General features: G+C 62.2%; 2 protein-coding genes across 2 annotated transcripts in view; one reads left to right on the top strand and one right to left on the bottom strand.

Annotated features, from left to right (window-relative positions):
* LOC114068871 (dedicator of cytokinesis protein 2-like) overlaps positions 1-23,897 on the bottom strand; it is a 51,152-nt gene that overhangs the window by 12,153 nt on the left and 15,102 nt on the right. The window contains exons 23-30 of the mRNA XM_027905285.1: positions 22,971-23,082; positions 22,177-22,247; positions 21,640-21,746; positions 21,335-21,462; positions 20,839-20,889; positions 19,700-19,795; positions 325-423; positions 137-231 (exon numbers count right to left, since the gene is read on the bottom strand). Coding sequence (XP_027761086.1) covers positions 137-231; positions 325-423; positions 19,700-19,795; positions 20,839-20,889; positions 21,335-21,462; positions 21,640-21,746; positions 22,177-22,247; positions 22,971-23,082 — 759 coding nt within the window. The remainder of the gene's footprint in view (positions 1-136; positions 232-324; positions 424-19,699; positions 19,796-20,838; positions 20,890-21,334; positions 21,463-21,639; positions 21,747-22,176; positions 22,248-22,970; positions 23,083-23,897) is intronic.
* LOC114068878 (basic proline-rich protein-like) lies at positions 10,228-17,583 on the top strand. The gene is made up of 3 exons (XM_027905292.1): positions 10,228-11,962; positions 14,383-14,457; positions 17,183-17,583. Exons 1-3 carry the CDS (start codon positions 10,467-10,469, stop codon positions 17,397-17,399), a joined length of 1,788 nt encoding a protein of 595 aa, XP_027761093.1. The 5' UTR covers positions 10,228-10,466; the 3' UTR covers positions 17,400-17,583.

The following is a 23,897-nucleotide window of genomic DNA, read 5'->3' on the forward strand; positions in this document are numbered from 1 at the left end:
CCACCTGGGTGCAGCGGTCCTGTGTGCCTGGAGCTGTGCTCCAGTGTCTGCCTGCCCCGTGCCCAGAGAGGAGCTCCAGGGTCTCACACCCAGCCCCAGCATCTGCCCACAGGCCCCTTCCAGCCCAGGTCCTAACCGGTTCTGCACCATGTTCATCACTACCCAGTCGCAGGGATACACTGTCTTCCCAATCAGGTCCTTGAAGAGGATGAAGGTCTCCATGAGGAAGTCCTACCAGGGAGGGGGAGACATCAGGAGCTGGGCTGGACCACAATGCCCTCTCAGGGAGATGCTGTGAGGGTGTTGCCAAGGGGCAGCACTCACCATCAGCTCAGGCCTGGAGGGGAACGCCTGGATGTAGGCACTGTAGTGGTCCTTGTCCATCTGGCTCAGGATGGCAGCCATGCAGGCCACGTAGTGGCTCTGGGGGAGATGGGCTGGTCAGGCTCTGCTGGGGTCCCGTGACCATGGAAGGGGACACTATCCGTGTTCCCCCAGTCGGTCTATACCCTGAAGGCCCAACTGCTCTGGGGGCCATTCACCCCCTGCCTGCCCTGGTTCCCTCCACCCCAGCTCCGCAGACTTATCCTGCCCCCTTCATCCCCAGCTCCTCATCTGTGCATCCTGCTGCAGGGATGGGATGGCTCTGGCACCTGCCATGATGCCAGGGGGCTGCAGGCATAACTCTACAGCGTGGTGCTGTAATTTAAGGTCATCTGTGGATGCAAGGGCATTTTGAAAATAGTAAGGAGGTTCTTTCTAGAACCCAGTGGCTCCAGTGAAGGGTCACAAACTGAGCCCTTGGCTCTAGTCCAGGAGGCTCCTGGTTTTGTGGTGTGATAAAGCAGCCTGTGCATGAGCAGGATGCTGTCCAGAAAGCTGTCCTGGGAGTCTCTGGGTAAGAACATCGTCTGGTAAGCTCAGGATGAGCAATGGCCCTGCCATGCCCCATTGTCACTGATGGAACTCTGTGGTCATGTTGTGAGCCCTATGAGGGCAGCTCCGGGCACTGGGCACCTCTGCCCTTCCCGGGTGTGCTGGAGCAGCCCTGGCAGGTCTGCACAGGGCAGGGGGTGCCACAGGAACCTTCCAGCCCCGGTAAGTTGGTCAGTGCTGGAGCTTCCTCCTGGATCATTCCACCGGCAGAGAAGGAGCCACACTGCATCCCCAGGCCAGCCCTTGACAACAACATGGAGCCCAAAGGGGGCAGTCCAAGGCAGTTCGGGGAAATGTGGTTGCTGCCGGTGACCAAAGGCTCCAGCTTGACCCCCGCAGCTCCTAGGCAGCCCCGGGAGCTCCTCGGGATGGGGCACAGCCCTCTGAGGGCTGCTGCGGGGAAGCCACGGCCAAAACTGGCTGCGGGTGGATTTGGAGGGAATGATCTTGTGGGAAGCAAATGGATCAAACCCCAATAGCTCACGATCTTTCGGGCATCCAGGTGACGCCACAGCCCCGCGGCCGCCCCGCCGAGCGCTGTCCCGCGCAGTAGCACCGGCACACCGGGGGCCCGCGGGGCCGGGGCGCGCAGCCACCGCACCGTCCGGGCAGGACCCGCCTGGTGCCGGTACCGGGGCTCCTCCGGGGCTCCTCCGGGGCTCGGCACCCGCGCGCGCTCCCCGCGGCGAGGCTCCGCCCCCACCGGCTCCGCCCCGGTACCGGCGAGCGCGCGCTGTCCCGCCCCGCCCCGCCCCGCCGAGCCCCGCGCCTGCCGCTGCCGGAGCCGCTCCGCCGCCGCCGAGCACCAGGTACCGGTGGGATGGAGAGAGGGCTCTCCCGGGGAGCGGGTCGGCGGCCGGGCAGGGCGCTGCAGGCATCGGCCCTGCGGCGCCGGGCCGGCACCGGGACCCCGGGCGACCCCGCGGCCGGGGCGTGGGAGCCCCGGGGCCAGGAACGGCGACGCGGTACCGGGAGCCCTGAAGCCGGGATTGCGCGACGGTGTGGGGACCCCAGGGGCGCGGGGGCGGTGCGGACACCCGCGGCCCCGCGGGATATGCGAGGGGCCGGCGGGGCCAGGGCGAAGAGCCTGGCTGGGCTGGCGAGGGGGATCCGTTGTGTCCCCCTTCTCCCGGCCGCCGGTGCGTGGTGTCCGGCCCCGGAGCCCCGGGGATCGCGGCACTTCCCTGTCCTTCCCTTCTTTACCCCCGCTGAGCAGGAGCTGTCTGGGGAACTGCGGGAGCCACGGGGACGGGGGCACCCCGCATTGAGCATTCCATGGCAGGCACCGTGCGCTGGGCACCCGGCTCCGAAGCCCCCTGCGCTGGACACCGCGCACGGAGGTGGCCGCCGGCTGCCGTGGCGGGGGTCTCTGGGGGTCACAGCCGTACTGGAGCGGTGGCACAGTGTGCAGCCGAGGGAGGTGAATGTCTGGTGGGAGCTGCTGTGTCGGAGGGGTCAAAAACCCCCAGGTCGTGCCCCGGTGCCGCAGCCTCGCCGTGCCGCCCCGGCCGGGTCGCTGCGTGCGGGGGCTGCGTGCGGGAGCCGCGCTGGGGAGCAGCCGGGCGGGCTCGGCTGTGCTCCGCTCCCCCTCGTTAGCGACGGGTCGGTCAGCCGGGGCTGTGCCGGCTGACACACGCACACGCAGATCCAGGGATGGCACTTTCGGTACCGCGCGCCGCGGTGACGCCGGCCGGGGCTGGAGGGATTCAGCCCACGTTGCTCCCGGCTGCTCCTGGCGCCGCGCTCCGCGCCCAAGGCCTTGTGTCCGCCAGCGGGGCTCCGGGATGCGGGAGCGAGCCCCAGCCAGTCCTGCGAAATAGGGAGGCGCAGCTCCCGGGGTGCGCCGGTCCCGACCATCCCTACGGGATCGCACACAAAGCCCGTTAGAGGTGCGGGGGGGCGGGAGGTCTCCGCGGAGCCGGTTTTGTGTTGGGAGCATGAGGTGGACACGTATGAGTAACCACCGGGCCTCGGCTGTGCCAGCGCGTGCCTGCATGGGGACACACGGGGACATCGATGTCAGCTGCCCGCTCTGGGTGGCACGACGCAGTTAGTGCCAGCAGCAGCTCCTGGCGGTCTCCACGCTCGGCAGCTCCCGGGGGCACGGCCGTGGTGGCAGGGGACGCGGGGGACCACCGGCTGCACTGCCTCCCTGCTGTGCTGCCCGAGGAGAGGGGGGCCAGGGGGCTGCGGGGGGATCCCTGGGCAGAACCTGTCTGAGGCTGGTACCCCTGGCCCTTTCCTGCGTCCCTTCTCCACGGGCAGGGTTCGTCCTTCTGGCGCACTCGGAGGAGTGGGGTGGATTTCATCGCAGAAGCTCCTTTGGACTGAGGTTGTCTTCTTTACAAATGATAATTATTATAATTATTTAATAGCATGGTGGCATCCAGAGGCCATGGATAATTCCCGTCCATGCTAACAACACTACTCCAGTCCTAACCAGTGCTGTGAGCTGAGCCTGCCTCGCGTGTTTGCGGAGATGGTCTGTGTAGTCCAGGCTGTTTGATGGTGGGGAAACTGAGGCACAGGGAGACAGGAGGACACTTGCTAATTCCCAGATTCCCCTGGTAACCACTGTTGTCCAAAGCACATAAAGGGGGGCAGGCTGCTCGATGGCATTGGGAATGCACTTAAAGGCAGGAATTTGTATTCTGGAAGGACGCTCTCTGTGCTGGGCGATGCAGCTGCAGAGGCCGCAACGCTGGCTGCCGGCACTGTGGCTGGTGGGCACCAGTGAGACAGGGGCTATCCCAGGGGGCCTGCTGTGTCTGGAGCTGAGCCCCCCAAGCCCAGACCAGTGTGTGCAGGGGTGGCCCAGGTGGCATGGGAACAGCTCGGTGGTGAAGCCTTTCCAGATTTTTCCATAAATGTGCTCTGGGGAAAGCTTGTGGCTTTCTGATGCCATTCCTGGCATGAGAGGAAGCCCATGGAGTCCTGGTATGCCAGGGCCCCCCAGCCTAGCTGGCTGCTCTGCACGCTGGGGAGGGTGGGCTCCAGATGGGCACCCAAGCCCCTTCTGGAAAAGTGAAACACCCTCCCTGGTGAGGACAGGGCTGTCGGGTCTGGTGATGAGCTGTGTTCCACTTCCCTGGTCCTGCCATTCGCTCAGGATCATCCTGGGCCAGAGGTGCTGGCAGAGCCCTGGGCTTCAGTCGCGCTCTCTGGGCTGAATCTCTGTGACAAGCATCTTCCCAGGTCCCTGTAGACACGCAGAGCATCTCCAGGGCTCTGAGGAGCATGGCATTGCTCACACCACGTTCGCTGGGTGTTCTTCCTCCCAGGGTGGTCCCTCCTGCAGCCCCAAAGAGCAGCACTGAACTGCAGTGCTGGCAGCAGCTCCAGGGATGTTCACCTGCTCCTCCATGGATGTGGCCGAGGGAAGCCCTGGGACATGAAACAAACTCCTCCTGGAGGTGCTCCTGCTCCACATGGGCTGTCTGCACCGCTCTGCCGTGCTGCCTCAGGCAGGTCACTCTACCTCTTCATGTCTCATTAAAACGGTGATAGCGATGCTCCTCTGCTTGGCTGAGAGGTAGAAACGCCAGCAGGTAGCAGAGGGAACAGAGACACCACTGCCATGACAGCCATATTATCATCCACGGGAGACAGAGGAATAATTTGGCTTCTGCAGCTTCTGAAGGCTCCCGTAGAGGCTTTGTACTCCCCTCTCCCTGACCACGTGCATCCTCCATCTGCGGCACCAGCACATCTGCACATGGAGGGGAGCAATGGCAGCAGAGCTGGTGACCTCTGTGTGCCAGGAGGCTGCTCCTTCTCAAAAGACAGGACCCCTTCCATGAGCGTGAGCCATGGTGTGTGTGGCCAGGGTGCCCAGGAACCTTGGTGGGCTCAGAGAGGAGCCCGCAGGGTGCCCGTGGGTGCTGCCCTGTGGGAAGATGGGTGGCGGAGACCCCCTGCCCTGGCTGGGCTCCAGAGCCTTCTCCTGGGCCCCGTGGCTGGGAGAGTGACTAATGTTCCCGCAGAGCACTTCAGCCAGTGACCTACATAGGGACGAGCGCAGATCCCTCAGCTCGTGCGAGCCACCACTCGTGCCAGGACCTGCGTGCCAGTGCCGCCTCCGGAACCCCCGGGCGATGCTCTGTGGGTGCTGGGGGGCTGTAGGGCACAGGCACCCTGGGCACGGCCACGGTGGCAGGGACAGCGCCTGTGCCTTTGGCTGGGCCAGCCCAGAGGTCCTGGGGAAGCCCCAGTGGTGTTCAAGCAGCGCCTTGAGTGCTGCTGGGAGGGAGGGATCGGGTGCTGTGAGGACCACTGGGGACACGGGGAGCTGGCCCTGGGGACATGAACAGAGCTGGACCCGCAGAGCACTGGGATTGTGGCTGAATAAGGGACATTTCCTCACTGAGGACCATGAGGGCCAAGTGCCGAGGAGGGACAAGAGCTGCTTGAGCGGAAGCACTCTGTTGGCACAAGTACAGTCGGATATAAACGGGCCATGATTAAGTACCTGCAGGAAATGAGAAGGTCTGTGAGGCTCTGAGCAGCCAGGTTCTGGAAGAGCCTCCAAGAGAACCGTGAGAGCAGGGCATGAGCTGGCTTCTAGGTGGAGCTTCCTCAGCAAGGAACTGGATTAAGGGCGTGCAAGTTGCCTGAGGAGCTGCTCTGAGTCCTCCATCCTTGAGTCCCGCGGATGCTCTGATCTGAGTACAAATGCCTCAAGTCCACCCAGACCCAAGGCGGGATTAGCTCTGCTGTGGAGTGATGTGTCATGAGCCTGGCTCCTGCCCCTCTAGTGCCTCATCCTCCAGTGCTGCCACTCTCCATTGCCAGCAGCCGCTCTCTCTTCTCTGGAGATCAGAAAAATCAGAGGTGTTGCCCCACAGAAGCTGTTACCTCATAAGTAGAGCTGGGTCATTTGCTGCTCTCCTCTGCGGTTCCAGTGCAATCTTACTTCCTCTCTCATAAATCTCATCTCCCATCCTCCGGCATCCTGAGAAGATTTATGTGTCTGTTCCCATTTCCCCTCTGCCACAGACGTTACTAGGAGGATGAGGAGGAGGATGGGTGGGGAAAGGGCCAAAGCTGGCAGGTAACTTCGTGGACAGGGCAGTGTGAAGCAGGGCTCTATTCTCTGAGGGCAGCCCTGCACCGCGTGAGATGAGTCCCACGATGCAAACCCAGCAGGTTTAGTGCCTCACAAAACTCACCATCAATCAGTGCTGGCCAGAGGAACCCAGTGCTGGGGCTCTCCCAAGGGAGATTCCCAAACCCTTTGCAGGCTGCTGGGCAGGTGACGCAGGACCAGGTGTGGCATCCCACCATCTGACATGGCACAGTGCGTTCACGGCAGAGGGCTCTGGGCTGGGGAGGGAGCTGGGCTGGCACGAGTCAGAGCCCTGGCGCTGCTCACTAGGCAGGTATTCAACCTTTGCGGGTGCTGGTCAGTGGTGGCCCTGGGAAGAGGTTCCCGACACTTCCTCAGCTCCTGGGCTCACTCAGCAGAGATGTCCTTCCCAACTGTGCTGAGCATCCAGTGGAACCCACTGCTGCACGACTTGTGTTCTCTGTTGCATTAGAGGGGAATCACCTGGTTTCACCTGCACATCATCAATGTGACCTTCTGTCCCACCTTATTCATGATCCTGGAATTGCCATAGGAACCAGAGGAGATAAACCACTCAGATCTTAAAAAATTGCTGAGATGGAGGATCCACCACTGTGCAAACCCTTTTCAAGCTGCTCCTGAGCCAGCTGGCCTCATTTTTTAAGGAAGTTGCTCCTCCAGCCCTTCAACCCTCATTTCCAGTCACCATGAGCAGAGCCTGGAACTACTGCCCAGAGCCCCATCTCACACAGCCTCCACCCCATGCCTATCTCCTGCCTCTGTGCTGGCCTTTTTCCTTCCTTGCCCTTCATTTTCTCCCATTTCCTCAGTTTCCCTCTGTGGTCAGGACCACACAGTGCACAGAGCCACTGCCCCTCTGTGGCACTGGGGCAGAGTCCGGCTAAGGGTGATGGTTGTGGGATGGTTATGAGCGGAGACGTGCTGGTTAGCTGGTTTAATGTGTGTCACATTGCTCTGGGATTATCCTGCTTTCTTCGTTGAAATGTCAAATGCCTCACAGAAATCCGAGTCTGCTCCGCCGAGGCTTTTACCTCCACTGACCAAACTTGGAGCCTCATCAAGCCCGGCAGCAAATGGGTTTGATGAGCCGTGTTCTCCGCAGCCCCGCTCTGCCTGGCGTGGCTGGTTCACGCTGCCATCTTCAGAGGGGGTCAGTCAAGCTCCGAGTGCATTCCCTGGCCGGTGCCAGCCCACCCACATCCCCTGGACCCCCATGCCAGGGCTCTGCTTCTGCACATCCCTTGCACGGGGCTCTGCCAAGGTCACTCTCCACTTACCACCCCAGCAGGTCCCCACCATCCCCTGTCCCTCAGACACAGAGCCCAGCAGGGCACACTGGAGCGGAGCACCGGCGCTCCTGCTTTGGCCTCAGGTCTCTTCTGGAGAGGAGCGGCCGCAGCCTTGGGGTCCTGTCAGACTGACCCTGGAAGGAGCTGTGGTAGGCTCTGGACCTTGGAGGGGCTCCGGTAGACCCCAGGATTGGGGCGTTGAGCACCATTTCCCTGGGACCCATCAGCGCAGGGGGTTCCTTTGATTCAGCAACAGTCTGGGGGGGGTCCCATCAGACAGGGCAGCCCCAGGTTATGAGGGGCTCATTATCCATGCTCAGAGACACCGGTGTGCTGCAAACAGTGCCCTAGCACGGCGCTAAATCCAACCACAGCAGAGAGCAAACACGTGGGAGGGTCCTGGTGTGGGTGGTTGACATCCTCAGAGCTGTTCCCAAACGGAGTTGCTCCATGTATAATTTATAGACTTTCCTTTGTCCTTGTGCCTTGTTTCTGATCTCCCAGTGGTTTGGGAGGCCGAGGGGGCTCCAGTGAGGCCTCGCTGACTGACAGTGCCACGTTTGCTGCGTCGGCAGGGGATCAGCCTCGTCCCACACTGCGTCAGCCGTGGCTCAGCGAGGTGCCCGCCGCAGGATCACGGGGCTGGTCTTGCATTCAGACCATGCCAGGGGTGCTCCTGCCCTGTGCCCGGCCCTCGGAGCCGTTCCCAGCACCCTCTGCCCTGTGCTGGCTGGCACTTCCATTCGGGAACCTGCTGGGGCAGGCTGGCAACATGCAGGCTGCTGTCTGGAGTGCTCAGCTGTGGCACAGAGATGTGCCCACTGGGCCCTTCTGCCCTTAGCACGTTGCCCTCCCTGGCACAGCCACAGCTGAGGATGCTGCCGGGGGACCCGGGCATGGGACACCTGTCCCAGGGCATGGGCCCCCTGTATGGCACAAGGGGGGAGGTGACCCCCTAGCTGAGGCAAGGCCTCAGGGGGCGGCTCACATCACGACTATGGATAACCCAGCAGGCTCTGCCATGGCCAGGAGTGGGTGCCCGTGGCCCGGGCCAGGCAGGGCTGTGGCAATGCGGGACACGAGATGCGTACTGCTGGCTCCAGCCCCGGCCAGCTCACTCCTCTGCCTGTTGCTGCCCATACTAACGAGGAGCCCCATCCCATCCCTCATCGTGTCCTGCCTCACAGACGTCTCCGGGTGTCTGGGCACAGCTCCAAGCTCGGGAAGGGAAGCGCTGGGCGGCTGGGCGGCGTGTGGAGCAGCATCCCGACGAATGCGGAACGGGGTGTGCAGAGGCGCTGGGGCACGCGGGGCCGGGGTGGGGGCCAGGGGGGCCGGGGGAGCTCCCTGCTCTGCTGGGTCAGTGCTCACTGTGGGTGTCGGGAGGGCTGTGGGAGCTCCCTGCTCTGCTGGGTCAGTGCTCACTGTGGGTGTCGGGAGGCACAGGGCACTGGCACGTGCAGCACTCAGAAGTTTGGTTGTTCCAGTGCTGGGGACTCTGGGCTGCTGAGTCAGTGCTTTGTGCCATCAGGAACAAGGCAAGACAGGGAGGGGGTCAAGGAGTGGCTGTGCCATGTGTCCGCCTGCAGTGAGAACAGAGGGGCTGTGGAGCCAGCGAGGCTCCTGCCTTATTGTGCTGAGAGTGTATGGGGGCCCTGGGGGAGCAGCAGCCTGTGGTCTGGGCTGGGGACCACAGGGATGGGGGACATGGCATGGTGTGATGATGCTGAACTACCACGCGCCAGGGCTGACATCTCTGTCTGTCCCGCTCTGTTTCTGTCACTGTGTCCTGAAATGAACCATCAGTCTCCCCTGCACCCTGGGACACCCCAGCAGGGCTCCCAGTGTGCCCTGTGCTCCATGTGCCCAGTCAGTGTGATGGGCTGGGGCAGCTGCAGGCAACCCAGTGGGTAGAGGCAGAGCCAGCTGGGCACGGGGCTGGGTGCAGGGGGTACATCTGGACAAGGCTCTGAAGGAGTTTGCCTGGTGGGTGTGTGTGGAGGAGAAGCCCTGCAGAGCTGTGCAGGAAGGATGGCAGGGATGGGGATATGGCTGGGTGCAAACCCCACTGTGCCCGCAGGTCCTGACCCTGTACCGCCTGGGAAGCAATGCTGGTGTTAGGGATATCCCACAGTCTCACCCAAGCTTCTCCCTCCTGCTGACTCTCACATGTCTGAAGTGGCTCAGTTTCCTCGAGCCACAGTCCCACCCCTGCCCACGGAGATGGTCCCCCACACCTGCAGCCCAACCAGCACCTCTGGTGCCCATCTAGCCACACCCCACACACGACGGGTCCCCTGTGCCAATCTGGCCAAGCCCAGTGCAGGATGCCCCATACCCGCCCCAGCCATGTCTCATGCTGGACGGCTGCCCCGTGCCTTTTCCAGCCCGTGCAGATCTGCTGCCTGTGTGTGGCGGGTGTCCCATGTGCAGTGGGCGCCCCGTGTCTGTCTGTGCCTCACGGGAGCCCCGTGCCCCCCACCCTGCCCTGTACCTGCCCTCCCCCTGCCCGTGCCCTGCGCACGAGGCACCAGCCCCGGCGAGGCAGAGCTATTTTTAACAGCTGCTTCTGCTTGATTTGAGCTGTGAACTCGGAACGTGTTTATGCTAAAGGGGTTTCTTTTCCCTTCTCCCTTTGTGCTGAGGAGGCAGCGCCGCAGATCAAAGTCTGTCTCTTCGCGTTTGGTGATGGCGGGCTGGGAGGGAGCTGAGGCGGGAGGGGCTGGCGGCTCCGCAGGGACACTCGTGTCCTCGGGGGCTGTGGCGGTGTGGCCAGGGCTGACGCACCTCTCTCTGTCCCCGCAGGTCCAGAGCCCAGGAGCCATGGGCAGGCACGGCCGGCATCGGGCCCAATGCGGGCGGCCCTGAGCCCGAGCAGCTGCAGCGGGACGATGGGCTGCGGGCGCCAGCGGGGGCCCGCGGTGCCGGGCAGGGCTGTCGGGGCGGCGTGCCAGGGGCTGTAGGGCCGGGCAGCGGGCAGCATGCCCAGAGGCCCCTCGCCCGCCTCCCGCCCAGCATCCCCTCTCTGTGGCAGCGCGGGATGAGGCTGCCCACTGCTCCAGCAGCTCTGGGGACGGGTGTAGCCCAGGGCTCCGGCCATCAGCGCTCGGCCCCCCGCGCCCCACCGCAGCCCCCCGGACCCGCGGCCCTGAGACATGGTCAGCCGTGAGCCCGTGCCTCGCCCGGCCCCTGCCGGCGAGGGCAGCCAGGAGAAAGCCATGACGGTGCGCTCGGTGTTGCTCAACCGCGACTCGCCCGACATCGAGAGCCGCCTCAAGCGCCGGCGCAACCGCACGCAGCAGGTCCGCTTCAAGGACCTGGTGGAGGGCGACTCAGGGCAGGCGGGCAGCCCTCCGCCCGAGCCCGCGGCCACCCCCGGTCCCAACACCCCACGTGCCTCGCCGCCCCCCAGGGATGCTCCTGGGCCGGCGGCTCTCCGTGCCTCGCGGCGCAGCTGGCCCCAGGCACAGCCGGGCTCGCTAACGCTGCCCATGCCCAGGAAGGCGTGCATGAGCACGGCCATCCAGACCTCTCCCAGCCTCCAGAAGCCCTTCCCAGCTCCCCAGCCCCGCAGCAAAAGCGTCTGCGATGTGGCAGGGGATGCGGTACTGCCCGCTGTGGCGACTGTCCGGTGCCCGGGGGTGGCCACGCCCACCACGACCAGCTGGGCTGTGCCCCCGCGGACCCCCGGCAACCTCCCCACACGTGATCGCACTGTGGCTCTCGTTCAGCACACCACAGTGTGCCCCCCGCCACCGCCACCACCCAGGGATCCCCCTCCCCCTTACCGGGGCACAGCTGGGTACGCTGCTGCCCGCTGCACCCCTGAGCCGTGCCCGCCACCCCCTGCCTGTGCCCAGCTCCGTGGGAGCCCCCGAGGTGGCCACGGGGTCACCCCACGCCCGGCCTCTGTACCCTGTGGCCAGCCCCGACCTCCCGCGGAGCAGCGGGGGCTTGGCCGGAGCGACTCAGAGCGGACCCTGCCCTGCGGTCGCCCACCACCCCAGCCCTCCCCTCACCGCCGGCAGCCCGGCCCCGCCACGGACACCCATGGCCTCTGCCAGCCACCTCAGGGCAACCCCCCACGGGACCCCCCGCCACCCCACCACCAGCTCTGCGGCTCGCCATGGGGGGGGCCCTGCTGCACCTCGCCAGCCCCCATCCCACCAGTGCCAGGCTGGCACAGCTCTGCTGCCACCACTGCGCCAGAGAAGACACCAGCTGTGCTCAGCACCTGCAGCCAGCTCCATGCTGCCGAGCCTGGGCATGGCCGGGCAGGACCCGAGGGACACAGGGAGCTGCTGCCCCCGGTCCCACAGGGCCCCAGCATGGGGACACAAACGGCTGGGTGGGCACCAGAGCCCCCCCAGCACGGGCAGCCCTGCCTCGCTGCTGAGCAACCTGAGACACCGCACCATGTCCAGGACCTACTGCAGCTGGTGGTGGTTGCCAAGGGACCTGTGGGACCACCAGCGAGGGACGAGGATGCCCAGACATCTCAGGGAGAGGGCCCCTGGCGGCCCAGGGAGCAGGGAGACCTGCATTCCCAGCTGCAGTCCCTGGAAGGGGTGCTGGAGACCAGCCAACAAACCATCAGGGTGCTGCTGGATGTCATCCAGGACCTGGAAAAGAAGGAGGCGCAGCGGGACGGGTGAGTAGGCGGGATGGAGCGAGGGCCTGGGAAGACAATGTCCCTTGGGGGCTGGGGATGGAGAACAGGGGACCTTGACAGAGATATGGGTGCTGCTGCCTCCTGGGCATGTTTCCCTCTGATAAACTCAGAGCTGCCGTCCATGCGCACACGGCTCCGTGTGTCAGTGCAAGGTTTCGCCCACACCAGCACGTTCTGCTTGTGCCTGCGGGGCCCTCCTTGTGCCCAAGGATGGGTGCAGGGGGTGCAGGCCTGGGGGACGAGGGGATGCTGGGCCCCTGCCCAGATCTGGTGTAGCTGACTTGTCCATCGGTCACTGGGGATGGGGGCCTGGGCAGTCCCATCCCAACAGCTGGCTCAGCAGGGCCCATGTCCCTGCCATGCCACAGGTGCAGCCGCCCTGCGCTCTCACCTACTTCCAGCCCCTCCATGGAGGTGCCTTCAGCACAGATCCAGTGGCCTGTGCCCTCCCAACAGAAGTGTCTGTGTCCAGGGGAGGTGCCCAGCACCCCTTCATCTGGCCTGCCCAGGACCTGCTTCTTTGGGCAAGGTGTCCCCCTGGGCCATCAGTCCTCGGCCTCCCAGGCAGATTTGGCAAATGGAGCAATGTGGTCAGTCCATGATAGTCCCCAGCTGAGACCCTCCAAACTCATCCCACACGAGGGCAACCAACCTTCCAAGAGGTGCCAGCTCTGGCACCATCCTGTAAAACCTCTGGGACTTGTTCCTGATGCCCAAGATCGCCAGCTCCCTCTGGGGCAGCACAGAGATCCATTTGTTCAATCAGATTAAGCCAGTGTTGGCTTAATGAATGAAGCGTAGGGAATGCTGTCTCTGTGCCACCCCTGGAGCGCTGCCAGTGGGGAGGGACCCCCTGGGGTCTCAGTCCAACACCCGCTGAGGCAGGTGCAGCCAGGACAGCTTAATTAAGGCCTCGGCTCCACATACTATTACAGTCAAGTGAGCAAACAAGACCCCCAGGGACATACGGAACAGGACAGGAAATCACATAACACATTATTCTGGTGTCCTTAGGCTGTGGAACAGCATGGCCTCATTTGCTACGGGTCAGATCCCAGGTGCCTACTGTGCACTAGGGTGGGGCCACCAACCCTGACACATCCTGGCCAGGTCCAGGCACCAAACCACTGGCAACATCCTGCACCAAACACCATCCCAGAGTGAACTGTCCTGGCAAAGGTGCCCATGGGCACACACAGGCATACATACCATATATATTTAAACACCTTTAGCCATCAGCGCGCTTGTAGCAAGCGTGGGTAGAGCCCCTCTCATATCTTCGTTCGCGAAGCCTAGCCATGATGATTTAAACACCGAACACCATCCCAGGGTGAGCTCTCCCAGCAGAGAGGTGCTGTTGTAAACGTCAGAGCCTCAGGCACACACACACATACGTACAGTATATATATATAAAAGGTCTCATGATCTAATTTGGGTGCTGATAGAATAATCCCCATTGCAATGTATAATTTCGTGCATTATTAGACCCAGTTTCCAAGGGCTGAGAACAACTGTGGTCAAGGTCAAGTAACAGGAGGAAGATTTCAATGAGAAAATGTGTCATCTATGTGGGACATGGGGGTGTTCTCTCAGCTGTCTCCCCCTCCACAGCCCTGAGGGGGCAACGGAGACACAGAGGTGGGGTCCCAAAAGGACCAACAACATTTCACAGGGCCCATTTCTTACAGCTCTGAGAGCAGAGGGAGCCAGGGACCAGCAGGAAGCACCCGCCAGCGGTGCTGAGGTGCAGGGGATCCCTGGCACAGTCCTTGGGATCAGGGTGCCTGGGGGATGGGGTCTGGCACCAGCAGCAGGGATATGGAGGGTGCAGACTCCTTCTTTGGAGCAGCATGAGGATATGGTGGCGTGAGCTGAGCTTGGGCACGCATCAGCTTAATCCGAGTCCTGTGCATCTTCCTGGAGGAGGAGGAGGATGCTCTGGTACAAGAGCATCAAGAAGAGATAAATTCTGAGCCTAACATAGGCTGGAGATTAGTCTGAAGCATCTCCTTGTGCCCATCTGCCAGGGCAGCGCTGTGTGCCTGTGCTCCCGCACAAACACAGCACTCTGTCTGTGGCACTGTGTGCAGGGACACGTGTGGTCACCTGGGGGCTGCGGGACTGGGGACCCCTGGGATGGAGACGGGGATGGGAATGGGAGGGCGCAGACAGCAGAAGGGTTTGGGACCGCTGCTGTGCTCGGCTCTGATGTGTTCCCATCAGAGAAATCTGTGAAGCTGAGAGGCACCGTGCTTGGCCTGGCATTAAATGGGATCGCGAGGGAGGAGAGTCCCAGCTCCTGGGGTAGGAGCTCAGCGGCAGATGAAGGGCTGGTGGCAGCGGGGGGCACGGGCAGACCCAGGCCAGGTCTCTGGGTTCACGGCACATCTCTGTCACAGGCGACACTCGTACCGGACGGGGCAGGACATCGCCAACTGCGGGACCTGCCGGGACTGTGCCTGTATCATCTACAGGTGAGAGCCAGCCCTGGCTCCGCGCGCTCCTGGGGGTCCTGCTCCCCTGCACCCCATGACTCCTCTGTAAGGCAAGAGAGGGGGGTCTGTGGGCCTGCACCTCCTGTCCCGGTGTGGGGGGGCACCATGTACGGGGCACTCTTGGGTGTCTCGGCTGTCACTTGGCCTGGATCTGTCCCTTTATGTCTGAGGGGAGCAGCTCCCACTCCCAGGAGCAGCCAGGGCGATCTCCATGGAGGAGCAGCAGCTGGAAGGAGACTGCTCTGGCAGGATGGCAGAGCATTTATCTCCTGTAATAGCAGTCTACTGGGGAAGCCTCACTAGTGGCTGGTGCGTGGGCTCACTCGAGTCCAGGCTGCATCCCGTTGTCCCTGTGCCAGCTTCACACAGATGCTGCAGATGGGTTCCTGCCACTCGCTGGTGTTTGGGAACACAGGGTCTTTGTCTCTACTTCCCAGTGCTGGCTTTGGATCAGGGTGTGGAACCCCCTTCCTCTGCTGCCCTCTCTCCTCAGAGCCCATTTGGTCCATGGTGAAAGGTATCTCACCCTCCCTGCTCTCTCAGGCCCCATTCTTGGAGGAATTGGGAATTTGCTCAAGCGTTCTGCCCTTCCAGGCACTCCTTTGTGTTCTTCTGGCCATCCCCTCTGCAGTGTGGGTGGATGGCCAGGTGTGTTCTCATTTTGCTGTTAATTAAGCTGACTCTGGGCGCTGGGATGGTTGGTATGTGGTGCACAGAGCTGCTCCCAAGCCATGTTCTGCGGTGCACATGTATGCCACAGCCCTGCTGTGCTTTGTAAGCACTGTGCCCCTTCTTTAGTGCACCCCAGGGCTGCGGGTGCCTGTCTCCAGACCCCTTGTGCCCCTGTGCACAGTGGTGCTGCCTCAATGCTCTTGCTCTCTGCATTTTTCCTGTGCTCCCCTGCTGTAGCTCATGGGGGACTTCAGCGCTAATCGGGCCTGACGAGCCTGTCTCCATGCTGCATGGCAGTGCCACAGATGTCACATCTGGGGGAGGTGGCTCCCTGGGATGGCCAGGCTCCCGCTGGGGACTCATCATGGGCTTTGCTGCCACCCGTGGGATGGGGAGAGGCTCTGCTGGGACAGGGGTGGGGGAGCAGGGGAAGCACCCCTGACACCAGACCCCAGGGATGGCCCATGGCAGGGTCAGGTCTGCCTGCCCCCGTCCCATCGCAGGGCAGTGCACCAGCCGTACCTCCACCCCCAGCGGTGCTGACCCTTCCCTGTGTCAGTGCTGGGGAGTCAAGGTCCCTCCGTGTGCTGCCCCCTGCTCTGGGGCCACCTGCACCCCTTGCCATTTTTTCCTAGAAATGGCTGGGGACACTCGGTGTCCTCGCACGGGGAGGAGACAGGAGGTGTTGGAGTGCCAGGGGAGCTTGTGGGGCGCTCCCCGTGTGCGGGGCGGCTGTGCCACGTGTGTTCCCAGGCACACACCGCAGCACCTCGCTGATGCGATGGGACGTGGCTGGTGTGAGGAGACTGGCGTTTTCCCCGTGAGGAAACCACGGCACGTGGCTGCCAGCAGCCAGCCCGCGCCACAGGGTGCTGCGGGGACACCGGGGGCTCTGGGGACACTGGGGGCTCTGGGAACGGGGGCTGGAGGGACACTGAGGGCTGTGGGGACAGCAGGGGCTGCAGAGACAGAGAATGCTGGAGGGATATCAAGGTCTGCGGGAACACTGGGAGCTGTGGTGATAGCGGGGGCTGTGGGGGGACAGCCAGGGCTGCAAGGACACTGAGGGCTGCAGCACTGCAAGGAAACCTGAGGGCTGTGTTGGGGGCACAGACCCCCCTAACCCATCCAGACCTGGGGCACCCTGATTCCTGCCTCGCCAGCCGTGTGACAAGCAGCAGCAGAGCCCTTGCATGCTTGGGCCACCTCCTGAGACATTTGCATGCTCAGCACCCTCCAGGGCAGCCAAAGCTGCCCTGGGCCCTAGTCCCAGGGACATGCAGCCCCTCTCCAGGGGACTCATTGCTAATGGGGGTCCCACAGCCCCCAGGCTCGCCCCCCCATGTCAGCACCAGTCCTCAGACAAGGTGGTGTCTGGCTCCCACCAGCCCTGGGCGAAACTGTGGATGTTGTCAGTGGGGCTGGATACAGAGGATGGAGGAGCAGGATGGTGGGAGGTGGGCAGCTGAGGGGGATTCACCCCAAAAGACCTCCCTGCCACCAGGTCAGGCTGATACAGGTCTGTCCCTCTGGCAGAAGGCAGCCCAGGATGCTCCAGCACAGCCACGAGGTGGTCTGTGCCACATGCCTGGCACAGACTCCATGGCTGCAGGAAGGATGGGGTGGCTGTTTGGGAGGGGTCTGGCCCCAGACTCCCCCTCACAGCCCACAGGGGTGAGTGTGGTGGGCAGGGGCTGTCTGATGGCATGTGCAGCAGGACATCCCCTCACAGGGGTGTGCAGTGACCCTGGGAAGTTTGGCACACCACTGTACTGCCCCAGAAGTGCAGCGGGGCTCAGCTCTGGGGGACATGCCCTCAGTAGATGAGTTCCCTGGGTACTTTGGGGGGATCTGAGCTCCCCAAGGGCTGTGTTTGGGATGCCAGGGGCAGGCGGGCAGCAGGGCACAGCTCTGAGGCAAATGGGGGGCTGTTGCACGATGAGGGGCTGTGGCAGGCGGGGGAACTGCGGGAGCTGGGGTGCCACAGCGGGCAGTACCCTCTGACACCGTCCCCTCACCCCGCTGGCCGCAGCGTGGAGCACGATTTCCGGCAGCAGGAGGGCCGCTTCCAGCGGGTGCTGAGCCACATCGAGGGCGACGCCGGGCCGAGCCCCATCCCGATGGCGACGGGGCTGGCGGGGGCAGTGGGCACCACCTCACCGCCCAGGCAGGAGCTGTCACCGGTGCCAAAGCTGCCGGTGAAGTTGGATGTGAAGAAATCCCGGCGCAAATGCTTCTGGTTCCTGTGAGCACGGTGCCTGATGAGCGCCAACGGAGCGCAGGGGCACCGTCCCAGCACTGACCCCCTGCCCACCTCTCCTCCCTCCCTCCTACGGTAGGGTTTGGGTAGCACCAGCTTTTCTATTTTTAATCGTTCCGTTTAACGCGGGGAGCCCAGGTATGGAAATGGCGAGGGGAGCGGTGGCTGTATTTAAGGAGAATTCAATAAATTCCACAGAGACGCTATTTTTGTTACATCCTCTCCTGCCTGTGCACTTTTGTTCTGGAGGATGAGAAGGGGGCAGCAGCTGTTGCCCTGGACTCCCCAGGGCCGCTGGCAGCCCCCATGCCCCCAAGTCTGTCCCAGCTCAAACCAGTGCCTGTCCCTGCACCCTCCAAAGGGGCCTGCTGGCCCACCCTCCATTGCTGCCTGCAGGTTAACCAGGAGCACTGAGGATTTCCACTGGTCAGAGAAGGTGGAAAACAGTCTCTGTGGGACCCTGGCCTGGAGAGACCTGTCCCCAAAATCCCTTAGTGGAAGGGTAGGCTGAGCAGGGGTCCCATGGGTAGGGAAGAGGTGCTGATGACAGGGAAACAGGAATGAGCAGCTCAAATATTTCAGCCTCTCAGGGGCTTCTATGAGAGGAGAAACTCGGTGTTGGTTTAACAAGGGTCACGGAGCAGCAGTGGGTGTCTGACATATCCCAAAAACACAGCAGTCAGTGTTCCCTGTACTGTGCTGATTCCCAACCACCCTCCACTACTGTGGAGCCACTGGTGAGAGCTCCTCAAAGCCCGGGGCACCTGGGTGCCCACCTCAGCATCCAGGAGCCTGCCAGGGTCTGCCATCTCAGTGCAGCAGGAGCAGTCATGGTTTTCCCAGTGGGGCCATTGCCCTTGGGGAGGGGGACGTCTCCTGGTCTCCTCCAAAAGTATGGGGCACCCCTGGCCATGGCAAGCAGCTGCTGCAGCCACAGACAGGAGCGGAGGGTGGGCAGGTTTGGCCACCACTCTCCAGTTGGTGCCCACACCATGGCACCCCAAAGCAGGAGATGCACACATGCAGGAGATGTCTCGGTCTTAAATCCCATCCCTTGTGCTGGGGACTCCCTTCGTACTCAAGGGGCTACAGCTGGGAGAGTGACCCTGAGATGCAACTCCCTTCTCACCCAGCAGCAACAGGATGGACGGGCACTGCCCTGGTGTGGGCACGTGCACCTCCGGTCCCCTTGGCCCTCCCCAGCCACTGGAGCTGCTGGGGCAGCGTGAGCTGAGGGTCTGGGATCCCTGACTGAGGGCAGGGACTGTGGCAGCAGCACAGGAACCATGGACGGTGCCGGGAGAGCTGCTAGACGGCACTTGAGGAGCCCCGAGCGAGGGGCAGGAGCACGGCACAGCCAAAGGATCCGTCCCTGAAGCCCCCCCATCACCCCTCACACCCATCACTGCTCGGCAGAGCCCCCACGGCGCATTTGGCTCCGGCTGCCCTGGGCCCTGAGTCACACAGCCCGGGAACAAGGGTGAAAAGCAGGATGGAAGCCAGTTTGACCCTGTGTCTATCTCCTGCCTGAGTCACAGCTGCATCACACCCTGGTGCTGAGATCCGGGCACAGCCCTGGTGGCAGAGCTGCTGCTCTGGATGCCCACACCTCCCCCGGCACGGTATGGAGCGTGGCACGGTACAGCATGGCAATTCCCTTCTCTGGGCTCCCAAAACACAGGCTCTTCACACACCCCGTGACCCAGCACAGTGCCTGGGTCTGCCACCATGTCCACATTGGAGCTCCTGAGCCCCCACTGGCCCCAGCTCTGACCCCTCCCATCACTCCCAGTGCAGCTGCTCCATGTGCTCTGGTCTGCTTCCCTTCCCATGTGTCCTAGCACATTCCTAACACATGTTCTTGGCGTGTAAAACTATGATGGTTCACCAGGTCCAATTACTTGTTTTCCAGAGAATGCAGCCCAGACCCTTCACTGCTTCCAAAACAGGCTTCCTGCACCTCTGACCCCTGCCCACTCTTCCCGACGCCCCTGCTGCTCCAGCCCTGCTCCCATCACAGCTCTGGCTTCCTCCTTTATCCCGCTGTGGTACATGCCCACGCATCCAGCCCCAACCCAACTCACCCTGCTCCCAGCACGGCTCCTGTTTTCCCCTGCATTTAGCTGGGCACACCCCTGGCATCCAGCCCCAGCGCACTGGGAACCACTGGCAGAGCCAGCAAGGAGCAGTGCTGCTCACCCACACCCAGATCCCCAAACCAGCAACCCCTCGTTCCTCTCCCTCATGGCCCAAAGGGAAGCGGTGTGGCCGCGGCGCAGCGGGACTCACCCTCAGCGGGTTCTCCCGGTCCAGGACGATCACTCTGCGGCTGACTGTGCGCAGCAGCCGCTCCAGGATCACCTGGATGTGCTTCTTCACCTGCACCTGCAAGGGAAGAGGTGTCAGGGCCATACCAGGACATGTTCCAGCCATGGGGCACATCCCAGCTGTGGGGCACAGCACGGCACACCACAGCTCATTCAATCCCCACGCAAGGACTGGTGGCATCAGGGTGGCAGGGTGGGAACGAGCCGATCCAGGGCCGGAGTCAGAGCACGGCCGTGTGCTCTGGTGTAAATATGGGACTCGAAATCTCTGTACAGCACAGCCCCACAAACCTCCCTGGCAAAGCGGCCACCTGGCTGGGGACAGTGGGAACAGCTGGGGATGGCTGGGAGTGACAGAGACGGCCACATTGGCACTGAGCAGGCAAAGGTGGGTTCAGCTCACGTGGGACTGAAGCAAGCACAGAATCCTCCCCTGAGAGAATCCCACCACCCTCTTCATAAAGGCTATTTTAGATTTAAGAGTTAAGCCCAAAATAAGACATTTCACCACAATTTCTGAGCTTTCCCTCCTGCTCCTTGGCTTCCCAGTGCTGTGGGGGTCAAACAGCCACCACGCCCTCCCAGAACACGGTGCAGATGTCCACCTTAGTTTCCACAACACCACTCACTGCGCTTCAGGTTTGACACCTGTGTGATCTCCCAAAGGTCCCTGAAAGGGGCTCCAGAGCACAGAGCAGCCAGGGGGGGCAGGAACAGAGGAAGGGTCCTGCAAGCACTGAGCCCTGCACCTTCCCAAAATGTGTGGGAATGGCACTGCCAGCAGTAGACACGATGTCCAGTCACCCAACCCAGCTGTAGGAGGGCTGGGCTGGCAGGCAGGGACAATGATGGGCTCACCAGTGGCAGGGCCATGGTCGATGTGGCCGCAGGAAGGCAGGGATGGGCAGCAGCCCCAGGAAGCACAGGGAGAGGGGGGCAGCTGCCAAAATCTGGGCATGCAGAGACACCCCCCATCTGAGCGGGACTCAGCTGACCACACATGGTTTGTCACCAAAGCCAGATGCAGACAAGCCCTTCCCAAAGGCTCAGGATCATCCAGACCCTTCCAACCCATGCTGAGGCTGCTGGAGGGACACTCACCAGCTCCAGGTCCCCACAGTCCTTGTCCCGTGCTCGCAGCTCCTCCGCGCTCTGCAATCACAGCACCCCAGGAACCGGACTGAGACCCTGCAGGGATGGTCCCAGCCCACCCTGGATGGGCCACATTTGGGTGGGCAGGCACCCACAGCTTCTTCCTCCCTGGCTTCACCTCCTCCCTGGCCTCACTTTTCCTCCTGCCCTTGCCTTCTTCCTAGCTCTGCAGAGCCAGCAGTGTCCCCCCCCCCTCAGGTCAGTGCAGTCCCTGAGCTTGGAAGCCCCTCCCTGACTCACGGGAATGGAGGGGAACCTACAAGAGACCCCCTGAGATGGAAACCATCAGGTTTTTACCCCATCCCAGGCAGGTTCCTGCTGGGATGGCACCCACAGTCCCCTCTGTGACTACAGTCAGCTCCAACCACATTGTGGCCAAGAATTTGTGTCTAACCCCACTCCGAGTGATTTGGTTGGGTCACTGGCCAGATAATTCCTGAGTTACCTTCTGGGCCTGGTACAGCACCTCCAGGATGCTGCTGAGCAGCTCAATGCAGGCGTCCTCCTCCTCGCCTGCCTGGATCAGCTCCCGCAGGATGGGCAGGGCTGCCTGGAGCACCAGTTCCCGGCACTCTGAAGGGAACAGGGGGGCACAAAGATGAGCCACTTGCCCCTGCTCTGTGAAGACACCACAGGCATGGGGCAGAGGAGGTGTCCCTGTGCAGGGAATCGTGCCCATTCTGTGCCATAGCCCCCAGGTGAGCTCAGCAAGGGCCGTGTCACCAGGATCCCTCTTATGCCCCCTCTCACCATGGGACTGGAAGACTCTGCTGCTGGCGATGTGGGTCAGGGACTGCAGCTTCTGCCTCAGCAGGCGCTGGGGTGGCAGGTTCCCCACGAAGTCCCGCAGCACGGCCCTGCCGTTGGGAGAGGGGTTAACCCCGGACCCCCAGGTTCTGCTCAGGGTGGGGCTGCTGGGCAGGGGGAGCCCCTCGATGGGGCAGAGCCATGTGGGGCAGGATGGTCCCAGAGGACAGCCGTGCCCACCACAGACATTGCAGGCACCCAGCGTACAAACCCTGCCCGAATTCCCAAAACATACACCCAGCTGGGGCACAGCCCCTGCCCCGGCACAGGCAGCTGCTAAAACTGAGCAAACCCCTCCCATTTTTGCACCGGGAAGGGGATCAGGAGGTGATTCACAGGCATTAGGAGACCCAGACCCCTACACTTAGCCTCACTCTCGGCTCTGGGTCAGACACAGGGACAGAGGCAGCTGTGGAAGGTGCCAAGTGTGACACAGGGCTGGGAATGGTGGGGGCACAGGGACAGGGACAGGGACCCTACCCCAATGCAGAGGAGTCAAAGATCCCAAACACATCCTCGAGAATGGAGGGCAGGTACTTGAGGGCTGCTCCCTGCAAAGAGACCGGAGAGCTGCCAGCACTGACCCAGCACTGACGGGCAGGGCACCCATGGCTCTGCTTCCCAGACAACACACGTGCCGAGGGGCTGTGGCCACGGGGGGTTCAGGCAGGGGATGGAACACAATGGTCTTAAAGTCCCTTCCAACCCAAACCATTCACTGATTGTGAGATTCTATGAGATTGGAGTATCGATCCGTGTTCAGATGGGAGAGGGGATAAGGAGCCCCTCTGCTCCATGGGGATGACTGTCCTGTTGGCCTTCAAACTCCTTTTATTTTTCAGTTGGATCAGATTATATGGGAATGTCCAAGAATGTCATGACATAGTTAAGCACAGGGGCTGTCCCAGGGCTACCACACCTGCAGATGGGGTCCTCACCCTGCAGAGCCTCTCTCCAGCTGGAAGACCACGGGTGCAGAGTGTGGTCCCCTTGCCGTTGTCACAGCACCCCAGACACATCTTGCCCACACCAGCTCTGCTCCTGCCAGCCCCATGTGCCAGCCTCCTCCTGGCTGCAGAGAACGGGGCCAGGCCAGCTCCAGGATGGGGATAAACGCCAGAAGTCCTCCCCAGACCCCCTCCCCAGCCACTGTCACCCTGACATGGTCACAGTCAGTGTCATCGCTGCCCAGACACAGACAGCACCTGGCCCAGGCACCCTCCATCCCACCACACAGCAGAGCTGAGCCCTCCCAGCACCTCCCCACGCTATACCTGGGAGAGCAGTGTGGGACCCTCCAGTGGGGACTCCATCAGCTGGTTCAGGGCAAGGAAGAATCGCTGTAGTGAGCGCTGGAACTCGGCCGTCTCCTTCCCCCCGTAGAGCCTGCAATGGCCAGAGTCACTGTGCTGTCACCGCACTGCCACCATCCCACACACCTTTCCCAGCACCACCTGCCTCTGCTCAGGGCTCACCTGCCATCCCAATTAATTACACTCTTCCATGAACATTTGCCACGGTTGGATCCAGTGGTGAGCCCTGGCACAGCCACTGTGTCGGCACTGTCACTGCCCTGGCACAGCCACAGCCCTGACGGTCACAGACCTGACACAGCCACTGCCCAGTATGGCCTCAGACCTACTCACATCAACACTTTATTTTTATAACGAGTCTCATTTCTGTGATTTCACACCCCAGATCCCTCTCAGAGAAGGTTGGCACTGTCCCACTCGGGCAGGAGCCTCCTGAGCCCTCACCCCAACCACACCCCACACCCCCCCTCCCCCCCGCAGGACCAGAGCAAACCAAATGGGGGAATTTTAGCTGTGGGATGTGCAAAACTGCAGGAAAACTGCCAAGCTGCAAAGCAGAGGTGTGATCATAGGAATAAAGTCACTGCAGTGGGCTGTGTTTGAGGTAATTCCCCCATCACTGACACCAAGCACAGTAAGCCACGTGGCAGGAATAATTATCCAGCCATCAGCTATGTAAGGAAATCCTGGAATTGTGGAATAGTTTGAGTTGGAAGGGACCTCAAAACCCATCCAGTCCTACCCCCTGGTATGGGCAGGGACACCTTCCACCAGACCAATTTGCTCCAAGCCCCTTCCAGTCTGGCCTCAAAATCCACGTGGACTGCAGCAAATCCACACTGACCGCGATTCACATAGAGAGGGGCAGGGAGGTTCCTGGGAAGGGAT

The sequence above is a fragment of the Empidonax traillii genome, unplaced genomic scaffold (assembly GCF_003031625.1).
Source record: "Empidonax traillii isolate 1590-97213 ecotype Southwest subspecies unplaced genomic scaffold, ASM303162v1 scaffold1139:size213905, whole genome shotgun sequence".
NCBI lineage: Eukaryota > Metazoa > Chordata > Aves > Passeriformes > Tyrannidae > Empidonax > Empidonax traillii.

What these genes read in the sequence shown, in the direction of transcription:
- LOC114068878 (XM_027905292.1), top strand. Translation starts at nt 10,467, where the DNA reads ATGGTCAGCCGTGAGCCCGTGCCTCGCCCGGCCCCTGCCGGCGAGGGC. An exon ending in AAGGAGGCGCAGCGGGACGG is followed by an intron (nt 11,963 to 14,382) that starts GTGAGTAGGCGG and finishes TCTCTGTCACAG; the next exon opens with GCGACACTCGTACCGGACGG. An exon ending in TGTGCCTGTATCATCTACAG is followed by an intron (nt 14,458 to 17,182) that starts GTGAGAGCCAGC and finishes CGCTGGCCGCAG; the next exon opens with CGTGGAGCACGATTTCCGGC.